The sequence below is a fragment of the Salmo salar genome, chromosome 12 (assembly GCF_965601325.2).
Source record: "Salmo salar chromosome 12, fSalSal1, whole genome shotgun sequence".
Lineage (NCBI taxonomy): Eukaryota > Metazoa > Chordata > Actinopteri > Salmoniformes > Salmonidae > Salmo > Salmo salar.
Genome location: NC_138302.1, coordinates 53,612,637 through 53,637,733, shown reverse-complemented (window position 1 = coordinate 53,637,733; position 25,097 = coordinate 53,612,637). Strand labels below are relative to the sequence as shown.

Genomic DNA, 25,097 nt, shown 5'->3' with positions numbered 1-25,097 from the left:
AGCATTCAAAATGTAATGAGTACTTTTGGGTGTCACGGAAAATGTATGGAGTAAAAAGTACATTAATTTCTTTAGGAATGTAGTGGAGTAAAAATAAAAGTTGTCAAAAATATGAATAGTAAAGTAAAGTACAGATACCCCAAACTTATAACTTTAAGGTATTTTTACTTAAGTACATTACACCACTGGGTCTTAAGACTATTTTATGATCAGAATGATTGTCTATATTATCTGTGGGGTTTATTTAGTGGGTAGATAACATCAAAAGTAATTGATGATTTTACCCTATTTTATTCTAACAGAAAATCCGAATTGCAGCCATTTTATAAAATGGTTTGATACTTGTATCATAAAACAGAACGATTTCGGATATTTTTGTTTTTTATCTGCTGGACTAAATTGTTTATTCACTCACATGTGGTCATAGTATGTTCTCCATCTCTCTCTCACTCTCTTTCTCTCTTGCTCTCTCTCTCTGTTTAATTATACAGTACTTGTCTCTTGGTTTCTATTTCAACTGTGTATAAATGGGCAGGAAGGATACAAAATGTTTGACATCATGATAAAGGTGTATTTTACTTCCTCTTGCCTTCTATTTTCCCTCTCAAGAATGAGAAAAAAAGTATGTTTATACAATACAACCCATCAAATGTAGGAATAAACTATTTTATAATTTATGAAATGGTTTTGGTTCAGGACTTCCAACTGGGCCAGTGTTAATAATGCAACATATTTCTTGTCAAATTAGTTTTGCATTCAGTTCACTAATGTTGGATTACTGGTCAGAAAAGAGCCTGCTCAGATTGATGCTTTGAAATGAGTGGATTAATTTCGGACTCCAGCAGGCAGCAACCATAGCAAATCAGCCATTCAAAACCAATTAACATATTTTTCCAATGGGAAAGAAGGAGAGGATTCCTTCCATTCTTGTAACCAATGGCCCAGTGCCAGACTCTCTCTCTCGCTCTCGCTCTCACTGCTCAGTGTTTGTTATCTACTATGGGCCTCTCAGAGTCCCTCCCTCCCTTCCCCTTGACGAAGACAGCGTTTCCTCTCTGAGCAAGGAAGAAGATAAAGGATAACATAAAGTCACACTGGGTTCATCATAAAAAGGAGGGAGCATGATAGTTATAGGCCTACCGTGCAGAGCAGTTATCCTATTCACCTGCTGTTCATTACTCCATGCATTCATCTTGTTCAATAAGGTCTGCAAATGCTATACTAAAAACACATTACACTTTAATATTCATACAATGTAGACTAACATCTCTGCTTTCATCTTCACTGTGTGGTTTTGGAGAACGGAGCTCCATATTTCTAACCCGAGGCTTCTCTTCGGGTGATTTCCAAAACATTGAATATTTAATCCGTAAAACAGCCAGGCTACATTTCGGGGGGGGATAGGGTGACAAAATGTATTGAAATATCAGATCTTTTAAATATTGTAGAATACAAAATTACATAGGAGGCCTGGTTAATATCACATCTTATAAAGTGGACTGTTAGATCTCACTTTCTCCCACACCTTGCGGATCGATTTCAGCAACTTCAGCAATGGACAGCTCCCCACTGGCATGCACTTCCAATTTGTTTCATGTGAGCACTAACATAATTTCTAGGAATTTTGTCTATATAAATACTACATATATAAACATTTTGCTTTATTTGATGGAGAACAGCCTATCCGGTTAAACCTCATGGCATGAAGATTGAGGAGCGACATGAAACACGACAGTTAAATACCGGATTAGGCAGCAGTAATCTGACGGCTACAGAGTGCATGCGCAAACATTGAAGAGAGTGACGGTCAGGCAGTTTTGAGAGGAGAGAAAAAAAACGAATTGATGGACCTCAACCTTGGACTCCAGTCAGAATGTAGGCTACCCACGATTAATGCCTAACCAACAATGAGGAGGTGGACACGAAGAGAGGTGAGTTAGTTGGGTAGAAAATAGATTTTTTTACAAATTTGCTGTTTGTGGTGCATCATGTTGGGTCGCGCGCAGTGTCAGTAAACCTGTGTCAGTAAACCCGGTCCCTTGGAGAGCTTAGCCGTCGGATTGAAACTGCTAGTTAACTGGTCGTTATTAACATGGTCATCGATAATAGTGCTGTTCTGGGATGTATAGGATAGTTTTAATTCAATTAAGTTCATAGAAACTGTAGGCTACCTAATAATCTTCGATGTGATGACCTCAATAACAACTCCGATGGTAAAGTACAATTTAACATCAATACACAGAGGCTATATTTTAGTCTAGTCATTATTATAAAAGCTGCAAACATGGTCGAGTCTGTGTAACTAATTTGTAACCAATGTGGATAGTTGTTGCGCTGCGCTGCACGTAGTGGTGACCCAGTTGGCCAGGTGTAAATCCGTGCAGCTCTTGTTCTTATTTGTGTCACTGAATTAGTCTATAAGAGACACAAAAGGGGTGCGTTGAAGGGGGAACGAAAAGTTTCAACAACAGCTTGGGTTGGGAGAAAACATATTGAAATGAACTGCATTCCTAATAGAAAAAAGATAGGTACGTTTGCCCAGGTCACACCTAGGGCACCAGTGGATTTAGGGTGTCCTCTGTCAGGGCTCCTCTTTTATCTGAGATATATCTATTTCAATTTAGAGGGAAGGAATCCCTTATTCTATATCCAAAACCTATAGCCTAAATCAGTGGTTTCCAACTCAATTTTGCTCTGGCCGGAGTACCCCTATCTGAAGTACCCCCTCATGTGCATTTTACCAGTAGGGCTATGGTTCCATGAGTGTTCGCAGCTATCCCATAGGGATAGGCCAAGTACCCCCAGGGGTCCTAGTACCCCTGGTTGGGAACCACTGGTCTAAATGAGCATGCTGCACATGTTTGGGATAGCAATGGATAGGCTATTGTAATTTACCCTCTCAATTGTATGCATTCCCTAGTAGAATTGGTGCCTTTTTGTCTGCAGTCTATAGTCAAGTATTGTTTTTTCCTCATGTCAATCCCTGCTGAGTGCCTCTTTCCCAACAGTCACAGGAACACAGGTGGCCTGTAATGTTGTCATATTTCTGTCATGTCAAAGGCTATGCTCTCCGCTGCGCTCTCATGCAGGATTAAACTAGTCATCTTGTCCCACATTTTATATAATCTTATTAATTCTAGCTTTGGCCAAGAAATATTAATCTCCTGTTTTTTTCATTTGTAGGATATACACTGCTCAAAAAAATAAAGGGAACACTTAAACAACACAATGTAACTCCAAGTCAATCACATTTCTGTGAAATCAAACTGTCCACTTAGGAAGCAACACTGATTGACAATAAATTTCACATGCTGTTGTGCAAATGGAATAGACAACAGGTGGAAATTATAGGCAATTAGCAAGACACCCCCAATAAAGGAGTGGTTCTGCAGGTGGTGACCACAGACCACTTCTCAGTTCCTATGCTTCCTGGCTGATGTTTTGGTCACTTTTGAATGCTGGCGGTGCTTTCACTCTAGTGGTAGCATGAGACGGAGTCTACAACCCACACAAGTGGCTCAGGTAGTGCAGCTCATCCAGGATGGCACATCAATGCGAGCTGTGGCAAGAAGGTTTGCTGTGTCTGTCAGCGTAGTGTCCAGAGCATGGAGGCGCTACCAGGAGACAGGCCAGTACATCAGGAGACGTGGAGGAGGTCGTAGGAGGGCAACAACCCAGCAGCAGGACCGCTACCTCCACCTTTGTGCAAGGAGGAGCAGGAGGAGCACTGCCAGAGCCCTGCAAAATGACCTCCAGCAGGCCACAAATGTGCATGTGTCTGCTCAAACGGTCAGAAACAGACTCCATGAGGGTGGTATGAGGGCCCGACGTCCACAGGTGGGGGTTGTGCTTACAGCCCAACACCGTGCAGGACGTTTGGCATTTGCCAGAGAACACCAAGATTGGCAAATTCACCACTGGCGCCCTGTGCTCTTCACAGATGAAAGCAGGTTCACACTGAGCACGTGACAGACGTGACAGAGTCTGGAGACGCCGTGGAGAACGTTCTGCTGCCTGCAACATCCTCCAGCATGACCGGTTTGGCGGTGGGTCAGTCATGGTGTGGGGTGGCATTTCTTTGGGGGGCCGCACAGCCCTCCATGTGCTCGCCAGAGGTAGCCTGACTGCCATTAGGTACCGAGATGAGATCCTCAGACCCCTTGTGAGACCATATGCTGGTGCGGTTGGCCCTGGGTTCCTGCTAATGCAAGACAATGCTAGACCTCATGTGGCTGGAGTGTGTCAGCAGTTCCTGCAAGAGGAAGGCATTGATGCTATGGACTGGCCCGCCCGTTCTCCAGACCTGAATCCAATTGACCACATCTGGGACATCATGTCTCGCTCCATCCACCAACGCCACATTGCACCACAGACTGTCCAGGAGTTGGCGGATGCTTTAGTCCAGGTCTGGGAGGAGATCCCTCAGGAGACCATCCGCCACCTCATCAGGAGCATGCCCAGGCATTGTAGGGAGGTCATACAGGCACGTGGAGGCCACACACACTACTGAGCCTCATTTTGACTTGTTTTAAGGACATTACATCAAAGTTGGATCAGCCTGTAGTGTGGTTTTCCACTTTAATTTTGAGTGTGACTCCAAATCCAGACCTCCATGGGTTGATAAATTGGATTTCCATTGATTATTTTTGTGTGATTTTGTTGTCAGCACATTCAACTATGTAAAGAAAAAAGTATTTAATAAGATTATTTCTTTCAGTCAGATCTAGGATGTGTTGTTTAAGTGTTCCCTTTATTTTTTTGAGCAGTATATATATATATATATATATATATATATATATATATATATATATATATATATATATATATATATATATATATGTGGTAGTCAGAGCCAGCTATATTCTACCAACAACTTTTGTTCCCTATTGAACTGTTAAACAGAATTGAAATGTTTCTCTAGTTTTGGTGGATACAAATGAGGCCTGTGATGGCATGGTGAAGGGAATTACTGTAACAGTTGGTATAGACTGCAGTCAGAATAATGCTGAGATGTGATGAAGTCTAATTGTTATTATAGAACTCCTGTATGGTTCCTTTTTTTGAATTCCCTCTGATTTAGATAACCGGCTTGGTCTATGACAGAGCCTGAAGAAGACCCCATGGACACCTGTTCTGGCACATTACACACCACACTGGAGATGGACTAAACCCAGATAGCCCTCAGTCAACACTTTCTCTGCATTATAGACATCACCTCATCTGACATGACCAAGGCTCTAAATACAGATGCTGCGACGGCCAGTGGATGGATTAATGCCATCGAGACTGAGTCGGGTGTAGTCCATGCTAACCATGGGAAGTGAGCCGCCACAAGCCGTTGCCCGGCTGTTTGCTTGGGTAAATGGCATGTCCAAGTGTGAGCTGATTGAGCTGAAAGACCTCAGCCTGAATGATCGCATTGAGCTGGCACCAGACCCACCAGCCTCTCTGCCCCCAGCAGCGCCCCTGACCCCCAGGCAGGTGAGGGCTCCGGAGAGGCCCAGCCACGTGGTCCGTCTGGTGGGGGACAGTGTGAGTGTTGAGGGGCCCTCGTGGTTCACAGGTCAGGTTGGAAAGGGACATGACTTCCAGCCCTGCAGCTACACCCAGATTAGCTGGTGCGATTTGTGTGGTGAATTCATCTGGGGCCTTTACAAACAGAGCCTGAGCTGTGCTAGTGAGTACCATCCGTGTGTGTGTGTGTTTGTATGTGTGCGCGTGTAGGATCACTGTCTGTGTTTTCAAGGTTTGGGAGTAACTGATTACATGTAATCAGTTACATGTAATCTGATTACCAGCAAAAATATTGTAATCAGATTACATATATTTTTGAAAAACTAGATGATGACTCCTTAGATTACTTTTAAATACACAAAGGATGTTTGTGAAAAAATATGTCATGACACCTTTCTGTTTTCTCAATGACATTCAATCAGAATTTTTTTAAGTTGCCAGTTTAAACTTGTTCCACCTGAGCAAGTCTGACCACAAGTCAGAGACTTTTTGTCTTCTTCTAATGCCTCTTAAGGGGAAAGTGATCAAAAAGTAACAGAACGTAATCAGATTACGTTTTGGTAATCCAAAAGTTACTTTAATTATGGTTTTTTTTGTGGGGGGGCTGGTGTTTCTTTTTTTTGCGTTAGGGACCACGTGAGCATGGGAAAAAGTTTCTTCCCAAAGAGTCGTTGGACTGCATGCATTTCTGAATCTACAGCAGCATTCAAATGTATATGCGTTAAATATGTGTAGGTACTATGGGGCTGAGTACAGTAAACTGTATAGTCAAAGCCACTCATTCATTAGTCTCGATTCCCAGTGCTACTAATGGGCTCCGGGCTGAAGTTTCCCTTCGTAGAGATCTAGAATCATCTTTTGGTCCCCGAATTCAAAATTGACAACAGATCAGTGTCTACGGGTAACTTCACCCTACAAAGTGTTGGGTAGCTACTCTGAAAAAATAAACGTTTTTATTTTACTTAACTAGCTAAGTCATTTAAGAACAAATTCTTATTTACAATGATGGCCTACCCCTAACCGGGACGACGCTGGGCCATGGGACTACCAATCACAGCCGGTTGTGATACAGCCTGGAATTGAACCAGGGTCTGTAGTGACGCTTCTAGACTGCTGCGCCACTCGGAAGCCCCCCCCCCCCCCCCCCAAAGGAGAGTTTTACAAGTTACCAATTACTTCATAATGGAAGAAGTTAAGATACACTAAATCTACCCTTTAGAAAAATAGAGTTTACTTAACTAAAGTTACTTTGATAAAGTTGTTTACCACATCCAAACTACTCCATGAAAAATTATCACATGTAAATCTGAAATGTCATAGACTACAAATTACAAGACTTTGGGGTCATATGTTAACAGAATGTGTCATTTACCCTGTTAAACACAACAGTTATGTTTCAAGTGAGAATCAGGCACGTCTGATGCCAAAAAAGAAAGGAAATTATTGCCTATTTCAACAATATTTTATTTTAGTAAAAAATAAGTAGTTTGTAGTTCCATTAGGTAGCTACACCGCTACATGGCAAAAAAATTAGTTAACTACTGAAAACACTACCTAGATTTAATTTTAGTTCAACTGCCACCAAACGACTGCAAAATGTAGTTAAATTACTAGTTGAACTTCATGTAGTTTACTACCCTTGAACACTGACGACCTACATTTACTGTGCTGCTGCTGACCCCTATGCCACGCGATCATGAGAAGGCTGGGAGGGTGAATTCAGTTAACTTAACCCCTTAGTTTCCATCCACAAGATGAATGATGATTGGCAGAATATACCGATTTGAGGCAAAATGGTTGATCCAAAATGTGTGAATGATAATGGTTGAAGCAATCAACCGTCCTCTAGTCCTCACGTGGGCCATCTCCCCCTCTCTCTCTCTCTTTCTCTCTCCCTCTCTCTGTCTTCTCTGTCTCTGTCTCTCTCTCTCCCCAAAGACTGCAGTTACACCTGTCACTTCCAGTGTCGGCCCTTTATCCAGTTGGATTGCAGCACCGATAGTAGACTCCTCACTGACCTAACGGATGTTTCTGAAGACGCCGTAGAGACGGACACTAACGTGGATGTGGTGAGTAAGAGACACAAGGTGTTGCAGTGTGTCTCTATTGTTTGTCAGTTTCCTTTCCACTGTAAATGTTATTTCAACAAAGGAGAGGGAATTCATGGAGAACATAATATATAGTGTGCTGTTAGCAGAAGGGGTAAAAGGGGGTACAATATGTAGTGTTTGTGTATTGTAGAGATAAACCAAGGTCCAAGGTCTGTACTAATCCAACAGAACATGTTCCTGTGATTTGTCTCTGTGTGTGTGTGTGTGTGTGTGTTTGGGGGAGGGGAGGGGAGTGGGGGATTGTCTAGGCCTACTGCTTTTTAGTGCCATGTGCTCACGGAGAAAGAGATTTTATTGCCTACCTCCTGAGACTGCCTGCCAGGACAGCCAGAGACTCATCAAGCAATTTAGGAGAGGGGTGGAGAGGAGGATGTTGCTTAGCAACATCACAATAAAACAGCTGTTCAGCTTTTGAACCACAGAAGAAAAAAAACTATCCTTACATGCATAAAGCATCAAATAAAAAGTAAACACATTTTAATATATTATTCAACACGTCTGTTCTGCTACATATTTTTCTAGGCCGATGTGTAGGCTAGTCTCTTCTTGACAGCACATGAGCCAGAACAGTCCAATGTGTTTGTTGTAGTTTGACTATTGTTGTTTTTGTGGTGTGGTCTGGACAATGGCCACATGACCAATTGCAGTCACAGCTGTACTTTCCACTTGCTACATTTTTTTCACTGGAAACAAGGAGGGGCTTTGCGCGTATGGTGGCAGTAGGGGAGGGGCTAGACGCTTATTCAGTCTGTTAATTTCACGGTCTGGAAGGGGCAATGGGTGGGACTCAAGAACCACATAGTACTCCCCATCAATTCTAAATCATGTGAAGAACTGATATAACGGAACGAGTAGAGTAGTAGTGGGAATGGTAGAATATTACAACGTGTAGTGATGAGCTTTTGGTTCAATTTTCCAGTTCAAAGTTTTTCTCGGTGGATATAATTAATGAATTAATTAGCTAGGCTATGATTGTGAGCACTGATGACAATTGGCGAGGGATCCACAAATATGTTAATATTGTAATATAGAGATATGGCGTTAAAAGAGGCAATGGAAAAGCCCCTATCATTTGAGATGACTTGGGGCAGCACGACCAGCAGCGGATACTGTAGCCAGGATGACTCGGACTCGGAGCTGGAGCAGTTTTTCACAGCGCGCACATCCTTCTTTATCAAAGTCAAAAGGAAAAAGGTGAGGCGTCCGCGGCAATTAAAAAAACTCAAGAGAAGTCTGGTCTATGAAGTTGATAACGTACTATCCCCCAAATCATATTTGCCTTTATTTTCTAATGACTATGTAGCCTAAAAGTTTGTGCAGTGTCTTTGTTGATAGTCTTCATAAGTCTGTTGTCAAAATAATGTCGTTTTTTTCAGTTCTGAGTGTAGCTGGCCTAATAGGATTTTCTACATGTGTACATTGCTAGACTCATTTGTGTAATACAGTGACTTAAACATATGTTAATGAATCATAGGGAGACGGGAGATGAGGCTTTTGTCCCATAGGTTTTGTCCTCTTCAAATATTTGAATAATGCATGAGTTTATCAAATCAAATTGTATTTGTCACATGCGCCGAATACAACAGGTGTAGACTATACCGTTAAATGCTTACTTATGAGCCCTTTCCCCAAAATGTTGTTAAAAAGTTAATAATAATAATAATAAGAAAATAAGAAGAAAAAAAAGGAAATAGTAATAAAATAAAATAAAATAACAATAACGCGGCTATATACAAGGACTACCGGTACTGAGTCGTGCAGAGGTATGAGGTAGTTGAGGTAATTTAGGCAATATGTACATGTAACATATTCATATTCATTCCACGCTGAGTAATAGGCTACCACTTAAATAAATTAGCTACAATAGTTTAAAACTGTACAGTTTTCAGCTCATTTGCATATTGTCATGTCATGGCCACTAGCCTACAACAGTCTCAAATTTACCCTATGGCTATCTACTAGGCTATTACATATGTTGTCAAACTATTGCCATTTGATGCAAGAAAGTAACACATACACAGAAACTCTGTTACTCTACAGAGTTTTGTCAGGTAATATGCATGTATGTGCAAATGGGGTGCTTACAAAGCTTTACACTGTCCCATTTGTAAATAGCTGTTTTTCCAGATGGGAATTATTCCGTTTTTGCATGACACACTGGAAAATTGGTACAAAGAGATATTGTGCTACTGTGTGGAAATTCTTAATATGGTGGTTGGAACTGGCAGATATATACCACCAAAGCCTATATTTAACCTTTGTTTGTGTGTGTGTGTGTGTGTGTGTGTGTGTGTGTGTGTGTGTGTGTGTGTGTGTGTGTGTGTGTGTGTGTGTGTGTGTGTGTGTGTGTGTGTGTGTGTGTGTGTGCGTGCGTGCGTGCGTGTGTGTCTGTGTGTCCTTACTGACTTCCTCTCCTCTGTTCTTGTGGAAGGCGGAGTTTCCTGATGTTCTTGCTAGTTGTGCTTGGTAGGGAGTGGGGTTGAGAGAGCAAGGCTGGACACAGCTTCCTGCTTGATGTATCTGGCTTTAAACCCAAGGGAGTGAACTTGCTGATTACTGTACAGAAAGAGAGGTTGTGTTATGTGAAAACGTTATGCCAGAGGACATAGGCTATTGTACCATTGTAATACAGTACCATGCACTGGCTACTGTACGCAGAACGGACATAGTCCACGTTGACTTACCACATGGCTAAACCAATAACTTGTTTCATTAAAAACTATTTGGGAGATGATAAAGCAGGTTTGTGATATAGCTGCAGAAAAACAAGTAGTCTCTCTGCTGACATCTTGTGGTTGGATAGTCAGTGAGCCGAGGATTTTGATTCTAGACTATAGGTCATGGAAGATTGGTTTTGATACTCATCTTCCTCCTCTTTTTAAGATTGAACCTATTGACTGGGGGAAACAAGTGCTGTCTGTCGGTGACATCCAGCAGAAGGTGAAGGAATATAATGCTCAGATCAACAGCAATCTCTACATGGTGCTGGTAAGGGATTGTAATTGCATGCACACACACACACACACACAAATGTACACAACAACAGATGTGCGCACACACACACCTGTGTCGAATCCCCAGTTAACCTCATTCTGTAGATGAGTTGCTGTAAACAATGTCCTGTTTTCTGTGTACGTATGTGGTAATCTGTAAATTATAATTTGAGTTCCTGAGGCACGTTATGTTCACATTGTATTGACATGTCCATTGACAATCCGTCTAAGGACTCTATGTTCCTGCATCCCTCTTTCAGAACCGAGACCGATCATATACTGGCTTCATCAGGGTCCTTTTTAAGCTGACTCGGCCCGTGTCACTCCCACCCCCTCGGAAGGCGTCTTCACCACAGGAAGAGGGACAACAGGAAGGGGAGATTAAGCACCGGACATCTTTCTACCTCCCCAAAGACACGGCCAAACACCTGCACATAAGCTCCCAGACGCGGGCACGTGAGGTCATAGAGGCCCTGCTCAATAAGTTCACTGTGGTGGACAACCCTGCCAAGTTTGCTCTATTTGAGCGCAGTGAACGTGAAAACCAGAGTGAGTGTCCGTAAGCAATGTAACCTAAATGCACTGTCATGAACATGCTCAAATCATTACACTCAATATGATATCAAACACAATGTAATAAAGTGTCAGTGTCACTCTCTCCCCTGCCATCTCTCTCTCTCTCTCCCCTCCCATCTCTCTCTCTCCCCTCCCATCTCTCCCCTCCCATCTCTCTCTCCCATCTCTCTCTCCCATCTCTCTCTCTCCTCTCTCCTCCTTTCTCTCTCTCTCTCCCCTCCCATCTCTCTCTCTCCCCTCCCATCTCTCTCTCTCTCCCCTCCCATCTCTCTCTCCCCTGCCATCTCTCTCTCCCTCTCCCATCTCTCTCTCTCCCCTCCCATCTCTCTCTCTCCCCTGCCATCTCTCTCCCTCCCCTCCCATCTCTCTCTCCCCTCCCATCACTCTCTCCCCTCCCATCTCTCTCCCATCTCTCTCTCCCATCCCATCTCGCTCCTCCTTTCTCTCTCTCTCCCCTCCCACCTCTATCTCTCCCCTCCCACCTCTATCTCTCCCCTCCCATCTTTCTCCCCTCCCATCTTTCTCCCCTCCTATCTCTCTCTCCCCTTCCATCTCTCTCTCCCCTCCCATCTCTCTCTCTCCCCTCCCATCTCTCTCTCTCCCCTGACATATCTCTCTCTCCCCTCCCATCTCTCTCTCTCCCCTCCCATCTCTCTCCCATCTCTCTCTCCCCTCCCCTCCCATCTCTCTCCTCCTTTCTCTCTCTCTCTCTCTCCCCTCCCATCTCTCTCTCCCCTCCCATCTTTCTCCCCTCCTATCTCTCTCTCCCCTCCCATCTCTCTCTCCCCTGACATCTCTTTCTCTCCCCTCCCATCTCTCTCTCTCCCCTCCCCTCTCTTTCGCTACCCTCCCCTCCCATCTCTCTCTCTCCCCTCCCATCTCTCTCCTGCCATCTCTCTCTCTCCTCCCATCTCTCTCTCTCTCTCCTTTGTCTCCTCCTTTCTTTTACTTTTCTAGTATACCTTCGTAAGCTGTCTGATGACGAGAGGCCGCTCCACCTGCGTCTGTGTGCCGGACCCAACGAGAAAGTCCTCAGTCTGGTGTTGAAAGAGAATGAGACGGGGGAGGTCAATGTGAGTACACACCTCTAAAATACGAGCAGACATGCACGTGCACACACACACAGACACACACACAATAAGGCTCTTGTATGCTCAATACTGAAATGATGTGCATTGAAAAGTGTTGACAGTGATTATGTAACTTTACTCTTTGAGTTGCTCTCTCTCTCTCCCACAGTGGGATGCATTCAGCTTTCCTGAGCTGCGTAATTTCCTGCGGATCCTTCAGCGTGAGGAAGAGGAGCACGTCCGGCAGATAGTCAAGCGCTACGCTCTGGCCAGGGATAGGATGAAGGAGGCCATGGCCAGCATCACCACCCCCGGCTGATGTGATGGCATGATGGGTGACATCATGGTAGAGAGGCATACACACTGTTGACCAGCGGCCACCAGGAGCATGGCACACAATGCCACTCTTGAGTTCAAAGTTCAAATGTCTTTAGTGCTGTCCCTGCTGTAGCAGATAGAGCACAGCACAGCAACCCCTGCAGCTGTGAAGGGCAACTAGGGCCAATAGGGGGTTAGATAGGGGGCGACATTGGAAGTCAGAGATCAACCATGAACACGTCTTTGAGACAGACAGGGTAATAGCAGTGCAAGTTAGGAGAGAGAGTAGAGCTATTTAGTGCAAACCAGTAGGCTACTGCTACTTGTTGTGTGGCCTGGATTGGGCATTACTGTGAAGGACAGGAGGAAGTTATCTGAGGAATGAGGACAAACGATACTGTCATTGACTGGACACCTAGGAGATTTCCTGGTCTGGACACTGCTTAACTGGAGAACTGGAGTTTTTCACTGGGAACATTGTATGTTGCTGCTCAGTTGTTGTGGGGAGGATTGGGTAAATAAAGATGTAACTGTATTGAGCTGTTCTTACTCTCATATTTCCCCTTTGTCGTTAATAACAGGATCCTTGAATGTGTCTGACATGTCAATCTGTTGCAGACCAGGGTTGTGTTCAGTAGGGCATACTGCAGCAAAATGTTTTGCAATTGAAAACAAAATTCTGTGTTCTTATTGGGACAGTTTAGGTCTCTCCCCATTTCAAAAAAGTTTTCTTCCTACTGAACATGGCCCAGCTTTCTGGAAAGCTATCTGCCCTAATTACTCAGAGCAATCCTGTTAACTTTTAATTAGCCTGTAATGCATGTTTTATTATGGGAATGAAATATCTAGGGAACAGAATCTATGTTGTAATGTGTTCATACTTCCACTTCTAATAAAAATATAACACATGATCTACATGTCATTGAATCTTTATTTTGTTATCAGTGTTGTTGTCATGTTTTACGTTGCCCACTTTAGAGTAGGCTATTCTTTTTGTTATCTGCTCTCTCTTTCCTCACCATAAAGAACTTTCTCTAACCTTCCATTCTGTTAAAAAAAATGGACTGGAAGTGACGTAAGTACATGCTCACTGATGGAAGTGAGGAGAGGCTAAAAACGGTGACTAGCCGTTTCAGTTTGAGAGAGCTAACGTTCGCTACCTGTGTTTCGAAGACATTCGGCGTCTAAGGAAGTTGTAAAATACGACTAATTGACATCAAGCTGAAATTACTCGGTATGTCGACAGTGAATGTGCTTGCAAGCATGCAACCTAAATCAAAGGGAGACGTTTAACGTTAGCTAGCTGGTTAATGTTACCTTGACAGCAAGTATGGCGTTTTGTAGCTAGCTAACGTTAGCTATCTGATATTCTAAAAGGCCTTCGCTACCAAATCACAGACACGGTGGTATGTTCTGCCAACCAACTCAAGACTTCAACCTGTCTCAGATATGAAATACTACTGCTGTAAACGGGTCGCTAACCGATAACGTTAGCTAGCATTGCTAGCTAGCTAATTGGTTTTGAAAGCTAATAACTAAAGTATGCATGTAGTTAGCAGATGATCCCAACATAAGATTCCATGTAATCTGGCTAATACGATTTTTTTTTGTTCAAACAGCAACTGCCAGAGAAACATGTCACCATTCATCAACGGCTGCTAACTTCCTTTCTCTGTAATTCCTTTAAATTGTAGCTACCTACTGTCTTCTACTTTATAAATAACATCCCTGTCTCAAGACCTGTCAACACCTACATCGAGCATCAACTCGCTACATCTCTCCTGGGTGCAGTCCGGCCAAGAAAATAATGTCCTACAGTTGAAGATGGGCGGGAGTGGCTCCAAAACCAAAGGTTATTGGCCTTTTGCAGGTTCAGGCAGTGGCGATGGTGATCCAACCAAAGAGGGAGTCGAACAGTCGCTGGCAAGGCTCCGAAGCTTCCGAAATGGGACGCCCTTCGTGTTTACCAGATGGAGGTAAATATAGCATCACAAGTAGCTATGTCATCATAACATTAAAGCACATGCTACAAGTCAGAAGACCAGTCACATCTCAGGATTGAGCAAGATTTGGATGTCCTAATTCAACTTTAAACTGAAGCCAATATTGTGCACTTACACAATAGTGTACCCTTTTTATAGTGTATCTTTCTAGAAACTTCCCCTCACAATGTCAGTAGCCCTAGGTCTGTGTATCGGGGTGTACATAGATCAACACATGGTACATGTTTGACATCCCTTTCTAGCTCAGTGTGGCAGTGAGCGACGGGAGGGGTTTAACCATGCAACATCTGTACTGGGTAGACATTTGTCATGCTCTTATTTCTCTGGACCCCACCCAGCAGTAACCTTTATCTGCCTTCAGCTCCCTGTACTTTGACGAGGATGGAGACCTGGCCCACGAGTTCTACGAGGAGACAGTTGTGATGAAGAATGGCCGTAGGAGGGCCAAACTGAAGAAGATCCAGAAAAACCTCATACCTCAGGTAACAGGCCCTTCTCTCAAACTGTCAGAATACAAAATTCAGGGGTGTATTCACTAGGAAACGAACAGGATGAAATGTGGGGTCCTACCTGAATTTGTCCAATAGAAACTCCTTGCTATGGTGTGCACTCATGAATTCACCCCCGGTATTAGACTTTTTTCTTCTTCTGATTAACCCCTTAGAGTGGATGTCCGCGTCCCTGCGGAAATGTCAGTTTAAGCTATAGGTATTTCATTTGTTGCATTGGATGAGCCTCAATCTGCAGATGTCACACTTCCACATCAGCCGTGAAAGGTGATAGCGCTAGAGCAGTGTTTGTCAGACCATGAGACATCCTGAAAATCAGTTTTCTCACAATCATCTGTAGCGTCCGACCGGTTTGGCCTACACACTAATATGACCTCTGTGGAAAGGTGAGACTCTAGGACGCCCAAAGGCTTGTCTGAAGGTACCAGTGGGGGAGAAATTAAAAAAAATAAAAATAATAATGGAAATGTATATGGAGACTGTTTAGTTCCAAAAACAAGGGGTTAAATACATGTACTTAAAAAAAAAAATAACTTCCTTTAGGTATTTGTTCCATCTAGTGAATGTTATTCAATGCGTTTGTTTGTGCTAATAGCACTAAGGCAAAAAAAAACTTTTTTTTGATACTTCAAGGGGTCTTAATTCAAAATCAAATAGCTAAATGATCCTTGGTATGACCTTCTTAAAACAATTACATATAGCTTAGTAGAACCCCCACTCCCAGCTTAGACTGTTAAGGGTTAAACATGAATTCCATTATTTTCTGATGTCATCCTCTAGTCATCTAGTATGCATGATTTAAATTGTCCCGCCCCCAAACCAGTATATTCAATATGGCAATATCCTGATCACATCTCTGAATGTTACGGGCTAGGTAAATAATGAATGATCGTGTGCTTAGTTTTGTGTTTTCTGTCTCCTTTCCCTTCTAGGGAACCATAAAGCTGGATCACCCCTGCATCCATGTGGATTTCCCGGTCGTTCTCTGTGAGGTTTGAGGAAGCCTGGTTCCATGTTTTGAGACCAGACTCAGACTAGCCACTGTCAACTCGGTCCCTTTGTTTCCCTCTCCTCCTATACTTTACCCTGAAGCCCTACCCTCCTCTAATCCGCCATGGTCTCCCCGTGATGATGTTTGGCCGGGGCGCCCTGACCTGTGAGGACAGACGTGCTGTTGCTCAACGCGTCTTGAGACTGCATGACATGCGGCTCTGTAAGGTGTGGCCCGTGTGCAGTCGTGCAACACACAGTAGTGAGTGATCACTCACGGAGTCCCATCAGTGATCTGTAAAAGATGTCAGAGAAGATGGATGATGATGATGAAGACATCATTCTGCTCGCGTTACCCTCAACCTATTCAATATATACAATGCAGGTCCTGTGTGTGTGTGTGTGTGTGTGTTAGTGGATATGAAGTGTGACAATGTGTCTCCTTGTCTGCCTGTCTCGCATTAGTGTGCTCTGGTAGGATGATCCACTGTACTTTGTAAGGAGAATGTAAGAGGCCAATTGACCCATGGGCTGTTAAGTAGAGTAGTGTCTCTCAGAATAGGCCGGAGGTCCTATATCTTTATACCCCGGCCTAGAGTGAATTTACCATCTGTACGGAGCAGCGAGGGGAACGGGTATTAAGGTGTGAGATTTTCCGTTACCGGTTCAGTCTTCAGAGCATCCAAAGTAGAGTTGCAACTTTCAATACATTTCCTGGTTTTCCAGAAATCCCTGTTGGAAGATTCCCAGAATGGGCAGGAAATCCATAATCCCCCAACCAGGACTTTTATTGAAATTCCTGGAATTTTGCAACTACTTTGGATGGGGTAATGATAGGGCTTAACCCATTAAGGCAAAATCCTGAGGTCAGAGGTATTAGGAACATTTTAATGGACATTTTACATCCAGTCCTTGGGGGGGGCAAGTGGGGTGTTGCACTTTTTCCCCATTGTTAGCAAACACTGCAGATTTAAACATTCTAAACTGAAGATCATAATTAGTTGATTATTGGAGTCTGGTGTGTTAGCTGGGGCAAAGATGTGACGTGTTTGATTGACTGGCTGCGGTGGTCAATCCTAATCATGAAGCGTCTCAGAGTAGGTGCTGATCTAGGATCAGTGTTAACCCTTTGAGATTATGGTCAATCCTACTCCGAGCCGCTTTTTAAATATGGGCCCAAGCATTGACTTGAGTCTCCCTATAGGAAAGTCCTGTTCCTTCGCTGCTTTGGGCGATGTTAATTTATTATAACTGTTATACAATGGCTTTGTTTTTTTTAAAATCACAACTCAATGTATCTAATTGTGTCTGTCCCTTTTTATTTCTTCCATGCACCATTACACAAAGACTGCGTTTACACAGGCAGTCCAATTCTGATCCCTTTTTTTTTTTTTTTTTTTTTGTACTGTTCAGATCAGCTTGTTTGCCAAAGATCAGAATTGGGCTGCCAGTGTAAACACAGCCAAACCCATGTTTCCCTCATTTCAACCGTGGAACTTCTCTTTCCTCTGCCCCTGACGTGTATAAAAGCCAATTTATGGTCATTCCAGAGTCTGTTGGCCGTACAGCATTTTCTGCGATGCGGGCCTCTGCAGAAGTCAGGGCGTTCATACTTGCGCTTCGCAGAGCTGTTGTCAAGGAAGTGAGTTTGTGTTTATACAGGACATACTGTCCCCACCTACCGTCAACCAATCATGCCAATGTGGAGTGAAACGCCTTGTTACATTTGTGAGGCGCAGGGCAATGCGTTACGGAACTAGATTTGGCCTCCGGAAGCTCCACAGTTCCTTCACACCCTCCATACAGAGCCTCCGGACGCAATTTTGGAGTGCCTGGATACAGGCCTTAGTCGTGGTATATTGGCCATATACCACAAATCCCAGAGGTGCCTTATTGCTATTATGAACTGGTTACCAACATAATTGGAACAGTAAACAAGTCATTTTGCATCATACCTTTCAGCCAATCAGCATCCAGGACCCAAGCTACACAGTTTATAAGTAATTTGATTCTGCAGAACCTTTGATATTTGCCCTTTAACCTCCAGTAGTAGTGATTGGCTCAAGCATTTCCCCTTGAGATCTCCCCCCCCTTTATCTCTGCCAGCCTGGTCTTATAGACTAGACGTAACAGTAAACGTAAATCCAGGACACCCAAATTAGTATGATTTTTTTTTTTTTCCCCCCCCACCATTATTTAACCAGGTAAGCTAGTTGAGAACAAGTTCTCATTTACAACTGCGACCTGGCCAAGATAAAGCAAAGCAGTGTGACAGAAACAACAACAGAGTTACACATGGAATTAGCAAGCGTACAGTCAATAACACAATAGAAAAAAAAGAAAGTCTATATACAGTGTGTGCAAATGGCATGAGGAGGTATGGCAATGTTACGTTTGGTATGGTTACATAAGGCAAAACGAAAGTAGGGGTAGATGGGTGGGCGTCTAGGGCAAACGACTAGCAACCCAATAGTTGCGAGTTCAAATCTCATGGACAACTTTAGAATTTTTGCTAATTAGCAACTTTTCAACTACTTACTACTTTGCATCTTCTTAGCATGTTAGCTAACCCTTCCCCTAACCTTAACCCTTTTTGCTGACCCTAACCTTAATCCTTTAACCTAACTCCTAAACTTAAGCCTAACCCCTAGCTAACGTTTGCCACCTAGCTAGAATTCATAACATATAAGTTTGGATTTACGTACAGAATAATATGAAATGCTATGTGACCAGGTAAGCTCATGTCCAACAACACCATTGTTCTGGCCAACCAATGAGAGCATTGCTCTAAGGGACATTTCCAGATGTTAGACAGATGGTATTATCAGCCATTTTCAGCCAGTTGTATTGACGTGTAGGAAGCTTGCCTTATCTAACGGGTATACACTTCCAGACCTTTCCCTGAAAGATCAACATTGGGCCAGAGCATGTTCATGTTCACCAAGGCACATTCTATTGAATTACCATGTCCACAGACACACACCTCTCTAGCCTGCCTCACAGGGGGACGTTAATTGGATTTCACAGCCCCCATTGGCCGCTCTCCCACACACTGGTCCCCTGCAGTCTCATTTCCTTGAGTTAATCCCTGTTCCGAAGACAGGCGCTGAGCTCCCTGGAGACAGCAAGATGGGTTTTAATTGGGTAAGGGGAGGGAGTTTCAAATCTAATAATTTATGCCATATAGGCCCATGTATGCCAGTTTTATACGCTTTTGTCTGATAAATTGCTACTTGTATCCTCAGTTAACTCAGCTCAATGGAAGAGGTATAGATAGTGGTCAAATCTAGCTTAACATCAGCAGAGCCTTCTAATACTGTATGTCTCGATGTAAACAGAAGGCTCTGGACATGACTGTGCTTGGGTTCTGGGCACAGATGACTCCTGCAGTGTCAAGCCATAATATGAAATGCACTGTTAGGGAAGTGATTGGGCTTGTTTGACATTGCAGCTGACATGGTGCATTTTCAATAAATGATGACTGACTGACTGAGCTACAAATAATATTGAATAGGATGCAAGGTGATTTGTAGATCAGTCAGTTGACCGTCGCCTGCAATGTTTACCAAGTCCTTTAACTTTGGTTTGACAACCAGGGTGGTACAGTGGTAGGGTGCACGGGAGGGGAGGATGGAGTTCATCAATAAATGTGAGGGTGTGTTTTTACACATTCTACATACCTTCTCAAGTGGTCCTTCCACTATGTCAGTGTGTTTGATATTCCAGGTAAGGGGGTCTACCTCTGTGTGTGTGCTGCATATAGCATGTCGTTCTCTGTTGTAAATGGTGTCTGATTGCTAACAGATGACACCACAGTAATTACACTGACTTCATTAAACTCCAGAGCAGTAGCTAGATGCCACAGGGGCTGCTGCTGCAGTTTCTCTCCCACTGATCGGAGCATATGTAGTCTGGAATGCATGACTTGAAAAGCTGTCACTGTCATTCACTATATTGTGTCTATGAAAAGTGAATAGTAGGTTGCATAGATAGAATCCGTTTCACTAAGATCACTAATGGCTCTGACTTGAACCCTTATTTTACTCCAGAGGTTAGCATTAGATCTGTCCGACAGGCTTCAGAGACATTGTTTTGCGTTTCACATTATGGAACTATTGAACACTTTGAATCGCTAACGTGTTTACACAAGATGGTTTTGTCTGTGTTCCCTTGACCCTGACACAGTTGGCAGCTGAAGATTGTGCCCAGGCAGTACCAGTACTGTATGTTCAGTAGCAGTGTGTGGCATCATGTCCTTGGCCCTGGTGTCACACCAACGGGGACTGTGCCGACGTGCGGTTGTCAGTGTCACGCTGTCACAGCAGCCACAACCCACTAATGTTCCAGTTGTTTTGGGGGGCCTCTTCCTGTCCTGTGCTGAGAGGGGAAAATGCAACCTGGGGAGTATGTCACCGACATCCAAATGGTGGAATAAGTGACCCCAACTACTGCACAGGAAACAGCGGAGGGCATCTCTCACCAGGGGTGTGGGTATGAATGTGAATGTTTGTATTCGTGGGGCTACCTTTCACTCACACACCTTTCACCTATGTATTTGTGATGAAAATTGTATTTTTGTGCTTTTCTAATAACCAATTTCTGTGTTCATGCAAGTGACTGATTAAACATGCCTGGGAGGAATCCTCACTATCAGTATCTGCAATTTGGGAGTACGCCCAGAACCTTGTTTGAGAACGAAAGGGATATCTCAGTTTTAAGGTCTCAGCTTGAAGAGAAGAAGCCTCGTGAGGTATTGGTCGGTCACATGCATGAACCAAATGTTAATTATGAATAATGAATAAGCAGTATATAAGAGAACTAACGGGACTGCCCCGGTGGAGCTCACTTCAGACCGGTACTATATGCATCTAAGTTTGACTGACCTCTCCAGCTTGCTGTTAATAAACAATGATTAATTTAAGATTGACTTTGTGTTCCATGTGTAGAATTTACACAACATATTATTCAGTAGAAAGGTGTTAAAATAAGCCTGTGTCTTTTTCAGAACTATGTGTTATTGTGTTATTTGGCCATTTGAAGGTGTATTGAGTGTGTGTGTGTGTGTGCGTGCAAGGGTCAGCAGAATGGTCATGCCCAATTCATGCCATGGGAAATGTTCTTCATGCAAAGCTGTCTGAGTTATTGTTCTGCTTAAAGGATAAAAGAATGCTGGGTCAGGATCCACTCCACTTTATTACTTTTATACACGTTTTCTTTTTCTTTACCGACTATAAAAAAGCTCTGAGAAGAGTCGCTGTGTATACTGCGTCACAGGAGGGAGATGAAACAGCGGTGAAGTGTTTTTTTTATGTCTCTGCACTTTTCCACAAAGCTAGAATAATATTCCAGAGGTTGGGTGAAGGGTTATGCAGAGGTGAAATGGAAAGTTTTGTTTTTTGGTAAGGTGTGTTGTGAAATTTTGAATCTTTCTGTCGGGGACTTTTGAGAAGACCTAAATTCTCTTTGGTCCGAAAGTGAACATGAGTGACCTTTTTGTTCATGTTGGCTTTTATACAACCATATAGCTTTTTTCCCACACATAATATACACCAAGTGTACAAAACATTATAAACCCGGTGTGGTCGTCTGCTGCAATAGTCCATCTGTGACAAGGATCGACGAGTTGTGCGTTCGAAGATGCCGTTCTGCGTCATTATTTGTCTGTTTGTGGCCCGCCTGTTAGCTTGCACGATACTTGCAATTCTTCTTTGACCTCTCTCATCAACGAGCTGTTTTTTGCCACCACAGAACTGCTGCTGACTGGATCTATCACCATTCTCGGTAAACCCTAGACACTGTCGTTGTGTGTGACATACTGGATCCAGTGTGCCTGGCACTGACTATCATACCACGCTCGAAGTTGCTTAGTTCACTAGTTTTGCACATTCTAACATTCAATCGAACAGTAACTGAATGCCTCGATGCCTGTCTGCCTGCTTTATATAGCAAGCCACGGCCAAGTGACTCACTGTCTGTAGGAGCGGGCCATTTTCGTGAACAAGATGGTGTATCTAATGAAGTGGCCAGTGAGTGTATATATATACATGACATACTGACCAGGTAAATCCAGGTGAAAGCTATGATCCCTTATTTATGTCACTTGTTAAATCCACTCCAATCAGTGTAGAGGAAGGGTGCAGAGAAGGGTGCGGAGAAGGATTTTTATGCCTTGAGACAATTGAGACGTGGATTGTGTATGTGTCATTCAGAGGGTGAATAGGCAAGACAAAATATTTAAGTGCCTTTGAACTGGGTAGCATAGCAGGTGCCATGTGAACCGGTTTGAGTGTGTCAAGAACTGCAACGCTGCTAGGTTTTTCACACTCAACAGTTTCCCTTGTGTATCAAGATTGGGCTAACATCCAAAGGACATCCAACCAACTTCAAATCAAAATCAAGCTTTATTTATATAGCTCATTTCAGACATGAATGCAACACAATGCACTTCACAGGAAAAAAAACATAAATAAACTATGAAAATAAAAACAGAAGTATTTACTACATAACAAACACAAGAGGATAAAAAAAGAATAACGATAAAAACTGAGACTAAAAAAGTACCCTAAGGACAAGCAAAACCAATCGTGGATTGATTTAAAAACAAATAGAAGAATCTTCAAATTAATTCTAAAACTCACAGGCAGTCAGTGCAGAGACTTTAAAACCAGTGTAAAGTGTGCTCTCTGTCTGGTCTTGGTCAATACCCGTGCTGCAGCATTCTGTATGTTTTGCAGTTGAACAATGGCGTTTTTGGGTAGGTCAGACATGAGATCATTACAGTAGTCAAGCCTGCTTGTAATAAAAACATGGTTGAGTTTCTTTGTATCAGCCTGAGATAGAAACAGCCACACCGTGGCAATGTTCCTCAGGTGGTCACATTCCTAACGTGTGATTTGAAATTGAGTTCAGTATCTAAAATGACACCTAGGTTTATTTCCTGGTGTTTTAAATGTATTGCTTGTGAATTCAGATGTGTGGCCAGATTCTCCCTCTGTGCTTTGGCTCCAATAATAAGTACCTCTGTCTTATCTTGATTTAGCTGGAGGAAGTTGTGAGCCATCAAAGTATTTAAATCACTAATACAGTCTAATCATTTATCTGCGGAGCTAAAATCCTCTGGTGACACAGAAATGTAAATTCGTGTATCGTCTGCGTTGCAGTGAAAATCAACGCCGTACTTTCTGATAATGCTGCCAAGGGATAACATATGTCAACTGAACAGTACAAAAAAAACTATCAACCGTTTAAATGGGTCCTAAACCAATTTAGAACTGGACCAGAGAGGCCAACCCACCTCTAGTCTTTCCAGAAGGACATCATGGTCACCAGTGTGAGTTAAGTCCAACAGTACAAGGACAGAGAGCGGTTTGGCATGTGTGTTGGCTCTAATATAATTTACCACTTTAACTAAGGCGATCTCTGTGCTGAGGTGGGCACCGAAAACCAGATTGGAATTTAAAAAAAATAAATGTTGCTGTTTTTTTGGGGTTGATTTGCCCGAAAGAGAGCTGAGCTGAATAATCTAGATTTAATTTCTTCAGAAGGGGTTTCACCATAGCAGTTTTTAGTGCAGTGGGGAAAGTGCCTGTGAACAGGGAGTGAATAACAATGGCTTGCACTTCTTTAATTATGCAATTAAAAACTGTTTTGAAGAATGTGGTGGGGATATGATCAAAAAGGCAGGTAGAAGGTTTAAGTTGTGATATCACTTTCCTGAGTATGTCTGTGTCAACCAGGGAAAATAACTCATGTCCATTTCCCCTGGAGGACATTTTTCTTTCAGTTCAGGGAAAGAAGAAGTACTTCTAGAATCACACTTCTGAGAAGGGAATCATATTTATTTTCTATCTGGCTGTCAGATAGCGAGCCACTCCCTTCAGAATGTTTTGTAGTTGTCATTCCACTGAATTGTGCGTCATGTTTTGTTTAGTGAATTTCCATGACACATTTTGTGGGTGGGACTGGAGCCAACCGAACTGTAAACGAATGTAAACACATCAGGAAATGCAAGGGTATTAAAGCAAACGAAAACCAAAGAAAGACAAGGGAGCCATTTGGAAAGACAAGGATTCAAGGAGCCATTTTCCTCTACCTCATGTGGCTTTTCTGTTATCCCTGACCATCTCTTATGTCCTCACAGGGCTGTGGTTTTATGGGGGTGTAGATGAAGGTAGAACCAGTGGGTCAAAGATCAAATTCCCCATGCAGGACAGATGGACAGGAGTGTTTGAACTGGCCCCATCTCGTCTCAGTTTACCTCTTCAGGGGTGAAATTCAAAACTATTACATTTTGCCAAAGTGGAATACAAACTATTTTGATTGGAGACATCCAGAGGCTCTTCCCAGTTCTATCCTATAGTTCTGTAATGTTAAATATGGTGACGGCAGAAAAAGGGATAATTACTACCATCACTAGCAGTGAACGTCTGTAACAAGGCAGTCTTGACTCGTCGTTCTAAATGTATCCATAGAAACTAACTAGAATATGGTGTGATGTCTGGTAGTGCAAGACTAGTACAAAGGTACTGCTAAAACCTACATAAAGTTCAGACTGAGCAACTTGTTGAAGATCTGAACTTGATGATAACAATTAACATAGTTAATACCTTGAGTAGTACCCTATTTTGTACCGTAACCCATCTCACCCCACTAACTGGCACTAATGATTATTCACAAGCTGGCTTTGACCTATGGCTTAGGAACTGTTGCTTATGCCCAGCGTATAAAAGCAGTTTTTGTTTCTGCCTACAGTATATAGGGACACACTGAGGACAGGGTCTATCACTCAATGAGAAAGTGACTATTATATAGCGCTCAACACATTGCAGCACAAAGTGGCAATATTCCTACCACAGAGGCCTTATGTGTCAATAGTCACCCAAAATACCCAATGCAAAGAACAGAATGCACATACATGATCATTTTAATGTACTTTCCACAAAATGTCTACTGCTGATAAGATTGAAAACTATTTTCTGCTGCCGAATACCCTTCATGCTAGCCCAAAATGTTA

The 25,097-nt window shown here is 43.0% G+C and overlaps 2 protein-coding genes across 5 annotated transcripts; both read left to right on the top strand.

The window, feature by feature from the left end:
- The first annotated feature begins 1,801 nt into the window (after window positions 1-1,801).
- rassf1 (Ras association domain family member 1) lies at window positions 1,802-13,493 on the top strand. Of its 3 annotated transcripts, none has more exons than XM_014132010.3 (7): window positions 1,802-1,931; window positions 5,081-5,677; window positions 7,453-7,583; window positions 10,509-10,613; window positions 10,879-11,167; window positions 12,152-12,267; window positions 12,434-13,493. In XM_014132010.3, the coding sequence occupies exons 2-7, from the start codon at window positions 5,305-5,307 to the stop codon at window positions 12,581-12,583; spliced, it is 1,164 nt and encodes a 387-aa protein (XP_013987485.1). In that variant the 5' UTR covers window positions 1,802-1,931; window positions 5,081-5,304; the 3' UTR covers window positions 12,584-13,493. The 3 variants fall into 3 exon arrangements, with proteins under 3 accessions (XP_013987485.1, XP_013987484.1, XP_013987486.2); XM_014132009.3 differs by lacking the exon at window positions 1,802-1,931 and adding an exon at window positions 2,067-2,213 and having other exon boundaries at window positions 12,434-12,911; XM_014132011.3 differs by lacking the exons at window positions 1,802-1,931; window positions 5,081-5,677; window positions 7,453-7,583 and adding an exon at window positions 8,466-8,819 and having other exon boundaries at window positions 12,434-12,911.
- A 149-nt stretch (window positions 13,494-13,642) lies between these two features.
- On the top strand, window positions 13,643-16,364 carry tusc2b (tumor suppressor 2, mitochondrial calcium regulator b). Of its 2 annotated transcripts, none has more exons than XM_014132012.3 (4): window positions 13,643-13,816; window positions 14,277-14,558; window positions 14,947-15,067; window positions 16,027-16,364. In XM_014132012.3, exons 2-4 carry the CDS (start codon window positions 14,407-14,409, stop codon window positions 16,090-16,092), a joined length of 339 nt encoding a protein of 112 aa, XP_013987487.1. In that variant the 5' UTR covers window positions 13,643-13,816; window positions 14,277-14,406; the 3' UTR covers window positions 16,093-16,364. The 2 variants fall into 2 exon arrangements, with proteins under 2 accessions (XP_013987487.1, XP_045547413.1); XM_045691457.2 differs by having other exon boundaries at window positions 13,678-13,816; window positions 14,202-14,558.
- The last annotated feature ends 8,733 nt before the right edge of the window (window positions 16,365-25,097 follow it).